This window comes from Mixophyes fleayi, chromosome 3 (genome assembly GCF_038048845.1).
Source record: "Mixophyes fleayi isolate aMixFle1 chromosome 3, aMixFle1.hap1, whole genome shotgun sequence".
Classification (NCBI taxonomy): domain Eukaryota; kingdom Metazoa; phylum Chordata; class Amphibia; order Anura; family Limnodynastidae; genus Mixophyes; species Mixophyes fleayi.
This window is the reverse complement of record NC_134404.1, coordinates 305737659-305751490: the sequence shown is the minus strand read 5'-3', so window position 1 is coordinate 305751490 and position 13832 is coordinate 305737659. Positions and strand designations below refer to the sequence as shown.

At 38.2% G+C, this 13832-nt stretch overlaps 1 protein-coding gene across 1 annotated transcript in view; it reads left to right on the top strand.

The window, feature by feature from the left end:
- PCSK2 (proprotein convertase subtilisin/kexin type 2) overlaps positions 1-13832 on the top strand; it is a 141889-nt gene that overhangs the window by 104909 nt on the left and 23148 nt on the right. The window contains exon 6 of the mRNA XM_075203936.1: positions 4267-4343. Within this exon, the coding sequence (XP_075060037.1) occupies positions 4267-4343 (77 nt within the window). The remainder of the gene's footprint in view (positions 1-4266; positions 4344-13832) is intronic.

Genomic DNA, 13832 nt, shown 5'->3' with positions numbered 1-13832 from the left:
GAAAACAGGCACTATACCTTGGCACGCCCATATTGTACATTGCCTATGTGTAAAACACCCCTTCTCTCCCCCATTTCACCCTTCAAATAGATTCAGTAAATTTCTAGTTAGTCTGGCCAGTAAGCCATGATATTACTACTGAGGGTGAATCAAATATTGGAAAGCAGTGTTGATAGGGGAAAGCAAGGAGCAATGTCTGGAGTGCAGTGAAGTGTGTGAGAAGTAAAACTTTGGCTTTGTTTCCTACTAGAAGAAGAGATACTGTTACTTCAATAGCTCTTGCTTGTTAGTATTGGTTGACTATACAAACAACATGCTAGAGTAAGGATATCCAGGAACTCCTCTGGGATATCAAAGGAAACTACCCAAGTACCTGTCTGTGTATGGATACAACATTTTGCCTCCAAAAATGAGGTCCGTATAGAGACCTAATTTCAAGCCAGTCAGTTTGTGACACTACTGCCGAATTTGGTGGCCCACATGGTGCTCTTTGGTGTTTTCCAATAAGGGTATCTCTTTACCAATCAAAATTGCTATCTGGGACAGAGGAGGTTATCTGAGCACTTGTCAAAAGTGGTCGACAGTGGGGCTTCCTCGTGTTGCCTCCACATCACTGGCCTGTTGGGTGTAGGTTGCAGGGTCATTCATAGCTATGAGTGATCCGAAGAGTACATGTTTACCAGGTAAGTGACTGGGGAGGGGGGCTGGCTAGCACGTAAGGGTCGTATCTCTGTACAACATATGGTTGCCAGTTAGGGGAAAATCATAAGGCTACATAACTGTGTAGCATACGAAAAATTTAAGCTATTGGCAAAATATAACTGATCATATCTGGAATATGTGCAACATATGAGACAGGCAGTGTGGGTAACTGTGCAATTTAATGGCATTTCTCTACAATATATGACTGGCAATGGGGGAAATTCCTCTGCAACATAATGCTGGAAACATGGGGGTCTTAGTCTGAAATGCATTTTAGGGACATAATAATATAGATACCACTGGCACAGTTTTCATAATAAACCACACATCTCTGAAATACATTTCTGGAAATGTGGATACATTTCTCTGCAGTATATGGCCAGCAATGGGGGTATTAGAGCAACGTAAGAATGGTAATGGACTATTTCTCTGCAGTGTATGTATAACCAATTAAAAAAAACTGTACAATATACAGGATGTCTGGCAATGGGGGTCCTTTCTCTGCGATATACAGCTTGCATTGTGGGTATATGTAAAATATATGTTTGGCAATGGCGTTATCTCAGTGTAATAGGTGGCTGACAAAACCATTAATTATCATCAATATTTATTTATATAACGCCAGTAAAGTCCATAGTGCTTTACAATTGGAGACAAACACAGTAATAAACAATACTGGGTAAAACAGACAAAGAGATAAGAGGGCCCTGCTTGCATGTATTCAATCTATAGGTCAATGGGAATTGGATACATGAGGTTAAATCTACATATTGCATATTGGTCCAGCCAGATTTCAAAGGTTAAAAAGTGATTGGTATGTTATGTGATCCAGTCACACAGCAATGTTGGTCTGGGGTCAGAGGGTTGTTGTCTTGTGTGAACTGTGTAAAGGGTGATAACAGAATAACCTAGTAAGGTTAAGAGGGTGATTGAGGAATATTATAAGCTTGCCTGAAGAGGTGGGTTTCAGGGAACGCTTGAAAGTTTGTAGACCAGAGGAAAGCCTTATTGTACGAGGGAGGGAATTCCTCAGACTGGGTTCAGCTCGAAAAAAGCCTGGTCAAATGGGTTATGTATGTATGTTTGGGTTAGGCATAATATTTGATAGGCAAATGGTTATCTCTGTGCCACATGTGACCGACAATGGAGGATTCCTCTAGGCAATGTATGTCTGGAATTAGGGGTTATGTCTTCTTTATATTTAGTAGTCTAATATTTCAAGCTTAGGTATATAGCTATATTTCTTTCCTAGGTGTGTATATATATATATATATATATATATATTTATATATATATATATATATAGTCCACCTGGGCTTCATTCGCCCACCTTTGCTGCGTGGGAAATTGAAGGTCATTTGTTGTGCTGGGGAATGTGGTCATTATTGTCAATGATGCACTATATCATGCTAACTAGTACATGTATTTGCCCATCTGAATTAAAGCCACTCCTGCTATTTTGCATAACCATTCCCACCTACAAATGTGTCACTGAAGCTCCTGCAAAATGTGCCTCAACAGTAACCACTCTTTCAATATCACTGAGGTCTTCTCTTGCAGCTATGCTAACAATAATTATAGATACCATGCTGGGATGTTATTTGCTGGTAAGGGGCGGAGCTTACTCAGAAATGTTCAGAGCTTTGCACAAAGTGGTTGTTTTCAGTGATATAAATAAATGTTAGGAGGTATGCCTACATAAAGTGGAGGCAGCCATTTTGTGAGCTGAACAAATATTTATTAGCATGCAGATTTTCAATTCACTAAGAAGCAAAGAAGTCCGTGAGGGATAAAGGTGGCCTCCTCTCTGAATAGTATTTCAGTCCACAAAATGTCTTCCCCAATGATGTCAGAGTGGATTCTAGTAAATTGTAGGCTTTCTCAAAATGGCTTCTCCACTGTATGCATCCAACTAATAGATTTTAAGTTTCTCGGCCACCATGTTTTTTTCTTTTCACATTTTTAGACAGAAAAATAATTTGCAAGTTTCCATTTTTATTCACTTTAAGTTAAATCAGGACCCGTTTCTTCCACTGAACTAATGCTCTGCCTCAATCTAATAACCTTCATGATATTTAAAATCTGGGTCACATAGTTGTATAGAGATACCATGAATTATTAATGTCTGATATTACTTTACTTTAACTGTACAGATTCATATCCAGGCAGGGTAACCATGGAGACATCAGTGAGATCCTTGGGGATGCATACATTTACAGCAATTGTACCTCAGGAGGAGACCATGAATTAAATACAACATGTCTTTCATTTTTTTTTTTAGAACTGTGCACCGTTAGAACTAAATAATCTATATAGTATATGGTAATGCACAATACAATAACGGCTTTAGAGAGTCTTCGACAAACAGACCTCAGTGATTTTACTCTTTATTTGAAGATCATATTCTAGTTTCCTTGCAAGTTTAATCCAACACAGTAATCATCTATGAATGAATTATCTTATTTAATTAAAATGTATGGTAATTTTACTCAGTGATCAGATGACATTTAATTGTTATTCTTCACATGTGCTTTCCCCTTCCTTTGTTGTATGACAGCAATCCATTTGTTTTGTTTTCCCATTTTATCTTATTGTTTATTGGTACTGCCTATATTATTCTCTTGTACCTTTGTTAAACCCTAAAACATCAATAACATTTTCAAAGTTGAAAAACATAGAATTTTTTCTTAAGCTATTCAATTGCATTGTCATGTGACTTTGTAAACATGTAAAAGCATCAATTTCATTGTTATACCATTACAGTATATTTTGAATGTTCTCATAATGCTCGTGAAATGAAGAACCATTATGTAAAATCGCTTAAAGGAATTATCCACTTTTAGATGACTTTAATTTATTGGTTTCTACACATCCTCAAGGCTCTTGCACTACATTCATTGCCGATTTCTGGCTGAGTTCTGAGTTTTACAACCATGTTTTTACATTATCGAGTAGAGTTATTTGTTGTTTCCTTGCACTTTTTTTTCCACAATTGCATCCAGTGGAGTAAGCAAAGCAGAGCTATATTGTAAGTCAAAGAAAATAAACACCTCTGCCTGATGATACCAAAGCATAGCTGAAATGCACTGAATGGAGTACAAAGCTAATGCAGTGTATTTAGCAAAAACCTCAGGAAAGTATGTAAAGACCAATAAGATTAAGTTGTGTGAAGTTTGAAAATGCCTTTATATGAGTTTAGATCAGGATTGGGCAACTATAATTCAGATAGCTGACTGAGCATCATTGAATTCAACATTTAGGGGGTGATGTAGAGTTTTATGCAAGTTTTATGCAAGTCCAGCTGCACATGCACATTAAAAGTCTGTATTGGGACTTAGACGTATCTTCCATTTGTGCCTCTCTATGCTTAATATGTGCACCAGTGCATGCTACGCTAATTGTGTCATTTAAACGGACGTAATTTCCGCCTACGCTTTAAGCATAAATTACGTCCGGCTCTACATCAGCCCCTTAATGTCCTGTTTCCTCCAATGCATCATACATCTGTAATTGCATTTTTAGGATTTTGTTCTCACTGTACATTTTGTGCTATTGTTGTTTCAGAATGCAGAGGCAAGTTATGATTTCAGCAGCAATGATCCTTTTCCATATCCTCGCTATACTGATGATTGGTTTAACAGGTACTGTGTTAGCTATGACAGTCCATATTTTTTGTTATATTTTCTACAACTATTGTAATAAAGTTTGCAATAAGAGGTTTTTTTTATTTCATTAGGTATTCACATTCTTATAACAAGTTTTTTAGGCAGGTTACCCACTGGTGTTAGAAAAAAAACAGCAAATACATTAATGCGGTCAGGATGGGTGGGAGTGGGGGTGAAGTAGGGGAGGACAGTAGGGAAGGAAGTTCCAGAAAATCTCACCTTGCCACCCCCACTCCCGACTGAACTGCAAATGCAACTCCATGTGGGTATGGGGCTACTGGAAAGAATAGGTTCTATTCTTTTAACCATTTACATGCTTTTTAGGCGATTATTAAAAATTGCTAGTAATAGCATAATTTTTTACACCACTGAGTAAGTGGCCTAACATAGGTGCACTGTGTATCTTTATCTGTACATAGAAGCAGATTTGTGGTTGGGTGTACGGCACTATATACTGTAATTATGCAACCAATTGAGACATGATGTGCCAATATGCATGCGTTATTCAGCTTCCAGTAAAGTAAGCTGTTTTGGGTCACTATAATGTGATGTAAATATCTGAATAAATACATCAGGGAGGACTTATTTGTAATTAACCACTTCCTGCAGTTTCAATCGTACAGCTGATGCCACTGGACTCAGGGCTGATTTGAGGACAGGACAGACATCTGCCTTAAATGGGGACCATCTGGATAAGGATTGTTTAGGGTTCTGGGGGGTATATTTACTAAACTGTGGGTTTAAAAAAGTGGAAATGTTGCCTATAGCAACCACTCAGATTCTAGCTGTCATTTTGTAGAATGCACTACATAAATGACAGCTAGAATCTGATTGGTTGCTATAGGCAACATCTCCACTTTTTCAAACCCGCAGTTTAGTAAATCTAGCCCCTAGTCTAATTTACGCATACTGTTGTTACAATATTACAAAGTTATTACAATATTTGAAATATTTGATCATTTCCAATGTTTTAATTAATGTTTAATGTTTTTAATCATTTGCAATTCAGATTAATTATTGGATTTCACTTTTACGCAAACCAACATCCCCATCAATTATATAATTAATATAAATTCTCAAATTTGATTATAAATTGATTACATTTAGTAACATTCTAAAATTCTTTTGCCAAAATTGACATTTTAGCATTGTATATAATGCAATTAGATAAGAAAAAAGGTCAATCCGCACATAGTATATAACTTATAAAATAAACTTGTTAAGTTAAAAAAAGATAGACGAGTAATAAATAGTTCATTATAATTCATCTATATTCTTCCCAAACTAAAAATGTATAGATTAGTAAAATTATGTCAAAATGTATATTTTGGTACAAAATTTATATCATGGTACTAAATTTAATAATGAATGAACTTTGGTTTGTTTTTTTTAAGTATTAATTATATAAACAGACAAATAAATAGAAAGAAACACATAGGGGCATATTCAATTGACGGCGGGATCGCAGAAAATCCCGCGCTCGAAAAATATTACCGTTAATACGGTAATAAACAGGACAGATTGCGCTGCGGAGAATTTGTGTTGGTATAACTCAATAAAAGAACCTAGAGGATCCTCCTATCGCAATAAATAACCAATTGAATGGTATCACATGAATAAATGTTTAATCACAGACAATGTAATTTACTAAATAATAAATATAATATCAATTGTAAACCTGTATAGCTGGCCAGCATACATATGATAGGTACCTTGATACAAAATAAAAATCAATTATAAAAAATGGTAAAAGGTTATCCCTTTTCTATATATATTTTTAGACCAACATTATCTCGTTAAGAGACCCCCAAATAAATCCTTATTGGTGGGATTCCTCCGCCTACATAGTGTGCGCCATTAACCCTTTATGGGATTACGTCTCGTTAATACGGTAATACCTCGCTGGATTTCAGCTGAGCTGCGAGCTGAAATCCGGCGAGTAGATTACCGTATTAACGGTTTTCCCACGCAGGATTACCGTAATAACGGTAATATTTTTGGAGCGCGGAATTTTTCGGCGATCCCGCCGTCAATTGAATATGCCCCATAGTGTAATAAATCGGGCACGAAAACGATAATAAAATTAACAGCAGTGTACTCTATTTGTAATATATTATTCTTACCTGTTGGTAACTTCTTTGGTGATTAGCTATTCCTCACTGGATCGAGAAACCAGCTTCAATGTCTGTACATAGCAAATAGACCTGGAAAACAACCAAACATGTATAAAATGCATAAAAATAAATACATACATTTATAAAATACATAAAAATAAATACATAAAATTTTTATTATAAAATACAAATTAAAACCCTTACAATGGGTAAAACATTCAAATGTGCTTGACCTCTGATGAAGTTCCATGAATGAAACGCGTAGGGTGGTTTTCTCTCACAGTTTTATGAAGCAGTTGTTTGTAATCTGCTGTAACAAGGTTCTCCCTTCATCTGTGTTATACCAACAACAGCGTCTGGACAAAAATAGACTTTTTGATTAGGATTCGGAGTTGCCTCTTCCACAGATAATCGGTTGAATCTTTTACCCATTGTAAGGATTTCAATTGGTATTTTTTGCAACACAAACACAAATACTTTAGGGTTCATTTTGGTCAATAGCCAATTGATTAATCTACCATTATGTTTTGGACTGTGGAAGGAAACCCAAGCAAACACAGGGAGTACATACAAACTCCACACATATAAGTGTCTTGGTCTGAATTTAACCCATGACCCCAGCGCTGTGAGGCAGCAATGCTTAATAAATTGTTGTAAAAACGTATAGAGACAAACGTGTAACTCATCATATGCACAGAAATAATATTTGTTAAAAAAAAAATATATGTTTCCAACACATTCTCCGAGAACCGAACCCACCCGAACTTTGGGTATCCAAGTACCGAGCTGAGTAGCTCGGTACTCTCCCGTCCGCTCCGAATCCAAATCGAGGGCGAATGTCATTGTGATGTCGTCGGATCTCGGGGCTCGGTCGTCGCGATACTTCAGGATTATAAATACCCGCCTCCACAGCAATCCATCGCCATTTGACTAAGGGAGAGAGCAGGGTGTAGTCACAGGCTGATTAGAGCAGGGACAGAGAATACAATATTCTTATTCCAATTGCTGTAACAAAAATCGCTAGAGAAGAGAGGAGGATAGAGGTTTATTTTTATTTTTTATATTTGGCACTCCCCAGTGCTTTTGGGGTGTCCCCCATAATTGTGCATAAATATTTCTGGCTGTCAAAATTACTATCTGTCAGCAGTATCTACCAACTAATTTTTTAGCACTCCCTAGTGCTTTTGGGGTGTCCCCCATAATTGTGCATAAATATTTCTGGCTGTCAAAATTACTATCTGTCAGCAGTATCTACCAACTAATTTTTAGCACTCCCCAGTGCTTTTGGGGTGTCCCCCATAATGGTGCATACATATTTCTGGCTGTCAAAATTACTATCTGTCAGCAGTATCTACCAACTAATTTTTAGCGCTCCCCAGTGCTTTTGGGGTGTCCCCCATAATTGTGCATAAATATTTCTGGCTGTCAAAAGTCATATTTGTTAGCAGTATCTTACCAAATAGTTTTTACCACTACAAGAGCTTTGCGCTCAGAATGGATTCAAAGCAGTCCACATATGATCAGAATGAGCAACCAGGTTCTGTCACCAGTCCTGATGTTAGTGTTCCCAGTACGTCATCTGGGCAAGGCGATGTCAAACTACACAGTGTTTCGAAATCAGTCCAAAAAACCAAAACCCCCCCAAAAAATTACTGTGTTGAAGCGAAAAAGAAGTGTTACTGAGCAAAAGTTAAGTGCTGATAAAAAAAAAATTGCCAACATGCCATTCTACACACACAGTGGTAAAGAGAGAATGAGGCCTTCACCTTTGGCTATTAGTGGCAGATCCAAAAATGTTACCGAGCCTACAAGTGGTGCACAACTACTGTTACGCGTCAAAGCCTAGCTGCAAGATAACAGTAAGGCATTAGAGGATAATGTTTGCTCTGAATGACACCAATCCCTGGGGAGAGTCCATCCAACAGTGGGATGTCTAAACGTGAGCATTCTGTTAGTGTACCCATAAAGAAGGGCCCTTTCAGCAGTTCTGCTGATGTGTGCCTGAACAGCCCGAGTGTAACCGGTGATACACCAAGTGAGGATGCCACTTTGGAAATAGAAGAGGATGAGGGGGAGATTTGTGGAGGTGACGAAGGCGCTAATGAGGATGTTGATGATTATGATGCAGACAGATACCAAATTGCCTTTCTCAATTTCTATTTATATTCTAGATTATATAACGGCTGAATAGTTTTCTATTTTACTCCTAGTGGAGAGGGGATCTGATGCAGACAGATACCAAACTGCCTTTGTCCATTTCTTTGTATATTCAAATTTCTAGTTCCACAGTCTGTGCAGGTTGCTTTTTTTATATTCAACTACAAGTGGAGGGCGGGGGGGGGGGGGCATAGATAGCCACCAAGCTACCATGGTCCATTTAATTTTACTTTCTAGTGCCACAGTCTGTGCAGGCTGCTTTTTTTATATTCAACTACAAGTGGAGGGCGGGGGGGGGGGGGGGGGGGTGGGGGCATAGATAGCCAACAAACCTCCGTGGTCTATTTAATTTTACTTTCTAGTTCCACAGTCTGTGCAGGCTGCTTTTTTTAATATTCAACTACAAGTGTAGGGTGTAATATACACCCAAAGACGATGGCTACATTGCCAATAATAAAAGATGGAGGAGGTAGACAACCAGGTTTGTCTGTATAATTTGCAGACAAGTGTTCGAATTAAGGACGGCCTACCAGGGATTAAACTGTTTTTTTCATAATTTATTAGCTTTAGAATTACCTCACTTATCTAAGAAACTGGTGGAGCACTAAATTAGGTTATTTTAGACTAAAAAAATCTTATTTTTTTTCGGAAAAAGCAAAACAAAACCAAACAAAATCAAAACCAAAACACGCAAGGGCGGTTTTGCAAAACCAAAACAAGAACCAAAACACGAAGGTACTTCAGATCCAAAACCGAATACAAAACCAAAACACGGGGGTCAGTGACCATCTCTAGTTTTAATGCCACAAAAAAAAATATAGAAAGATGTCTGGATATTCATAATAGGAAAATCACAAAATCAGTTGAATTGCTTATCGAAATGATATGCACTTGATAGCAGACAGATGTAAACAAACATAAGAGCTTTAAAATAAATAATATAAAATACAAATAAATGTATAATGAGTAGACACAATCTGATTGGATCCCTGGATAGTGTGACCAGACACTAAAACTGTAATTCGTTAATGGCAACACATCTCTCTTAAATCATAGAACACATTACTATCACTGATATGAATAATGAATAAAATGTTGGTGGAAGTATAAAGTATATAAGTTAACATAGATATTAATCACTCAATGTGCATCTACATACCAAATATTCAAATAGAAAGGCTTTCTTTAGTTACTTAATTAAGAATATTTTTTTTTTTAAAAAAATGAAAAACAAATAAATGAAGCCTATCAATCACCGTAGGATACAAAAGTATTGAGCTGATCAATACAAATTTTGTTTTGATAAACCAAAAGATCTGCATTAGCCTCTGATGGACCCAACTCGATATGTTTAATAGCTTTGGAGATAAAACTAGCTGGATCCTTGTTATGTAACTGCAAAAGCACCTAATCAGCTCAGCTGGTAAGATTTTGACAGCAGCTGTTAAGGGAGAATGTCTGCAACTCTACAAAATGAATAAAAAACACAGTTCTAATAAAATATCTAAACCAACTTGCTAATAAAATAAAGCAGCTGGAATTTATTACAAAATAAAACAGCTCTATAAAATCTCACTACTGTGGATCTGTGTAGCCTACTTAGTGGCAAAAACCATGAATTATAACATGATTTTGTGTTGGTAAATGCAATAATAATTCAATATAAGCAAAACGGCATGCTGGGGCTTCACTGTGCATGAGCCGGACCTATGCATGCTCAGAAGAGAACTTCATTCGGCACTTTTGAGAGCAGAGCCAGGGCCTTTAAAAGAATGGGGGCGATGCAGCATTGCCTCGTGGCGGCCGCACCCCCAAGTGGTATTCCTCCATTGCTTGCATCACATGTGATGGCATTTCTTCTGTCTTCCTGTCTGGTAATACCATAATAAATACAAATGTCAGAGCAGACGGGCAAGCACCACATTCATGTTGTGATGTTACCTTACATGTTTCCGGAAAACCCAGTTCCCTTCATCAGAGAATGATCCAGTAAAGTTTTGATGCTATTCCACAGACTGACATGTTTGCATATATGAGTCACTCAATTCCATATATCTATGGCCACAAATGTTAAACACTTACAAACTAGGATGACTACTATCATGTATTTTATTAACCTTCTCCTTACCCTGCTTCATGCATCATCAGCAGCTATTTATATAGCGCCACTACAGAGAACTCACTCACAACAGTACCTACCCCACGGAAGCTTAAAGTCTAAATTCCCTAACATACACTGAGAGAGACTAGGGTTAATTTTAAGGGCAGCCAATTAAACTACTAGTATGTTTTTGGAGTGTGGGAGGAAACCCACGCAAACACGGGGAGAACATACTAGCTCCCCACAGATAAGTGCATGGTTGGGAACCGAACTCATGACATCAGTGCTGTGAGGCAGAAGTGCTAACCACTAAGCCACCCTGCTGCCCACGCTGCTTCATGCAGCCGTTTCCCGTGGCTCTTCCAGTTGCTTTCACAGCTGTGTCTGGAAACAGGTTGTTTGAGTGACGCTGCGGACATGTGTGGGGGAGGACCAATCACAAGCCACAATCAAGAGATTGTGGCTTGTGATTAGTCATCCTGATCACATTCTGTACCTGTCACAATATTAAAGTGGCACATGGTATTAATTAGCCAGTATTACAAAACCAGAGGAGCCCTGGGAAAAAATGTCTGCATAGAGCAGACTCCGGCTAGTTGAACAAGAAAGTTAGTAACATTTATAGTTGCTGGTAGTACAGCTCTAATTACTATAGTAGTGCAGCTAAATTTACTATATGTTAAACATAATATGCTGTGACTGTGACTACAGGAGGTAGAAATGTAGTTTCTATCATGTCTTAGGCTCATTTAGGATGCAAGGCACAATAGCACATCATCGGTGTACTTGAAGGCACTATATTTATTCAGGCGCACACATAGTGAAACTTTTGTTAAGTTTAGTAAATAAAAACCAGTGAAAAGTGTAATCATGATTATGTAATTCCCATATAACACCAATACTTACTCCAGTATTTGTTGTTTTTTAGTCAATAGCCTACAATTCACTTTGCCTGTTAAAGCATGGCAGTTTATAATGATATTGTCACGGTTCTTAGCTGGAATAGCTGGCCACCTCCTTCCTGAAACTTCTCTTACGTATGCATAATGCTCAGTTTGTTTTGTCAGGTTAGGTTAGGCATTAAGATATAGGCAGCATGCCCAGACACATGGCCATTTGCTCTCACGCCCATGACCAAACACGCAGCAACATTTGCTATGGGGTGTGCGACCAGATGTACAGCCATGTGGACAATAGTGCTTAAGTAAAAAGATGCGGTCATTGTAACTATAGTATGTGGGACCAATGTTGTGACTGGCAAGGCTGAAGCACCCACTTGGTGCACAAATCTCCTGCGTGCATTGAATAGAAGCCTTATTCACTTTTCATATTAAAAGGCCACTGTAAGTGACTCCTCTGCCGGATTATTACGCGCTAGTGCCTGCAATCTCAAGTCTTGTTTACTGTGCACTGAACTTGGCTTGTCTGACTTTAACTTTGACTCTGATTGACTGGCTCCGTACAACAACCCTTCTGGGTCTGACAGGGCTCACCTGACCACCTCTTGTAGCATTGATCTCATAGCTACATTCCCATTCACACTCTTACCATGCCCTACTAAATTCAGTCATTAGGATTATTATTTTCAGCACCCATCAGTGTGACACATATATAGTAGTAATGTCCAATATGGTCTTCACAATTACGGGTTATTTCCCAACAACTGTAAACATGCAGTTACCAATAGCAACCAATCAGCAATTATCTGATTAGCTGCTATAGGTTACAGCACAATTGAATTTGCATGTGTCTGATTAACCTATGGCCCATTTGTCCCTTTCCTCCTCAAAGAATGTTCGTTTAATATGTACTTCACACATCTCCTTTTATGGTCAAGACATAGGGTGACAACATGGAACCTACTTACTGACACCTCCAAGACAGGCAAAAGAAGATTCCATTAGCTGTATGCTTTGTGACCATATGCACCGATAAGGAATAGCTTTTAGGTTATATTTACATGAGACACATCCACCACAAGTCCATAAATCACACATTTATGCTGAGCTGTCAGTTTATCAGGTGCACTGCCCTTTCCATGCACTTGACTGTTGAATCAGAGACAGCCCAATCAATACCCAATCAATACCCATTGTCATGTCAGTGTAAGCAGGGATACAGCATCAAAGTAAGTACAATTACAATGCAAAGACACAAGATCAGCTTTTGCCCTGTACCAGACATTTTGTATGTTGTATGTGACCCCTTGTGTCATCATATTTTCAAAGTACTGTTGTATTTTATTGTATTACTGCTGAATCACTACCCTACAACTTTAGAACATGATCTTTTGTTCCAGTATTACTGTTTCCATGGCAAAATAATTAACAGTATTTTTCGTATCAGCTAAGTATACAACTGAGCTAGCTAAACCAAAAGGTAAACCTGATCCCAAAAGATACACTCAAATATATAACAACAAAAGCAGTTTACAAAATATATCAATAGCAAGATAGTTTTAATGGATATGTCAGCTTTTGTGTACTTTTTTATTAGCTTAAATTTTTTTGCAAACTCTCAGTACTAAAGAGTATAGTTAAGCATTCATTAATTCAAACTAGGCTAAGGGCCTTATTGGTCTATTACATTTAATTATTAAAAACAAACTCCCACAAAGGAGGACACACCCTTTAAAGTCACTATTTACTAGTTTTTTTTACTAGTACTTGCCCGCAGAGACAGTCACACATACAGTAAGGCAGTGGCGCACGCAGGTGGGGTTTCTGGGTCTCCAGAAACCCCTCCCCTCCGCTAACAAAGTGCTCCTAAATACGGCACTGTAGTATACAGCAGCCGCGGCGCTGTCAAAGAAGCACCGCTACGGATGCTTCTTTGACAGCGCCGCGGCTGCTGTATAGTACAGTGCTGCCGAAACGGTGCTGCTGCGCATGCGCGGGCTCTCTCGCTGGTTTTTTGTTGTTTTTTTTCGGTGGGGGGGGGTAACCCCCCCTAACAGTCCTGCGTGCGCGCCCCTGTAAGGGGCACATTTACTAAAATTTCAAAAAAGAAAAACTGGATGTGTTACCCATAGCAACCAATCACATTCTAGCTCTCATTTTCTATAATGTGCTAGATAAATGATAGCTAGAATAT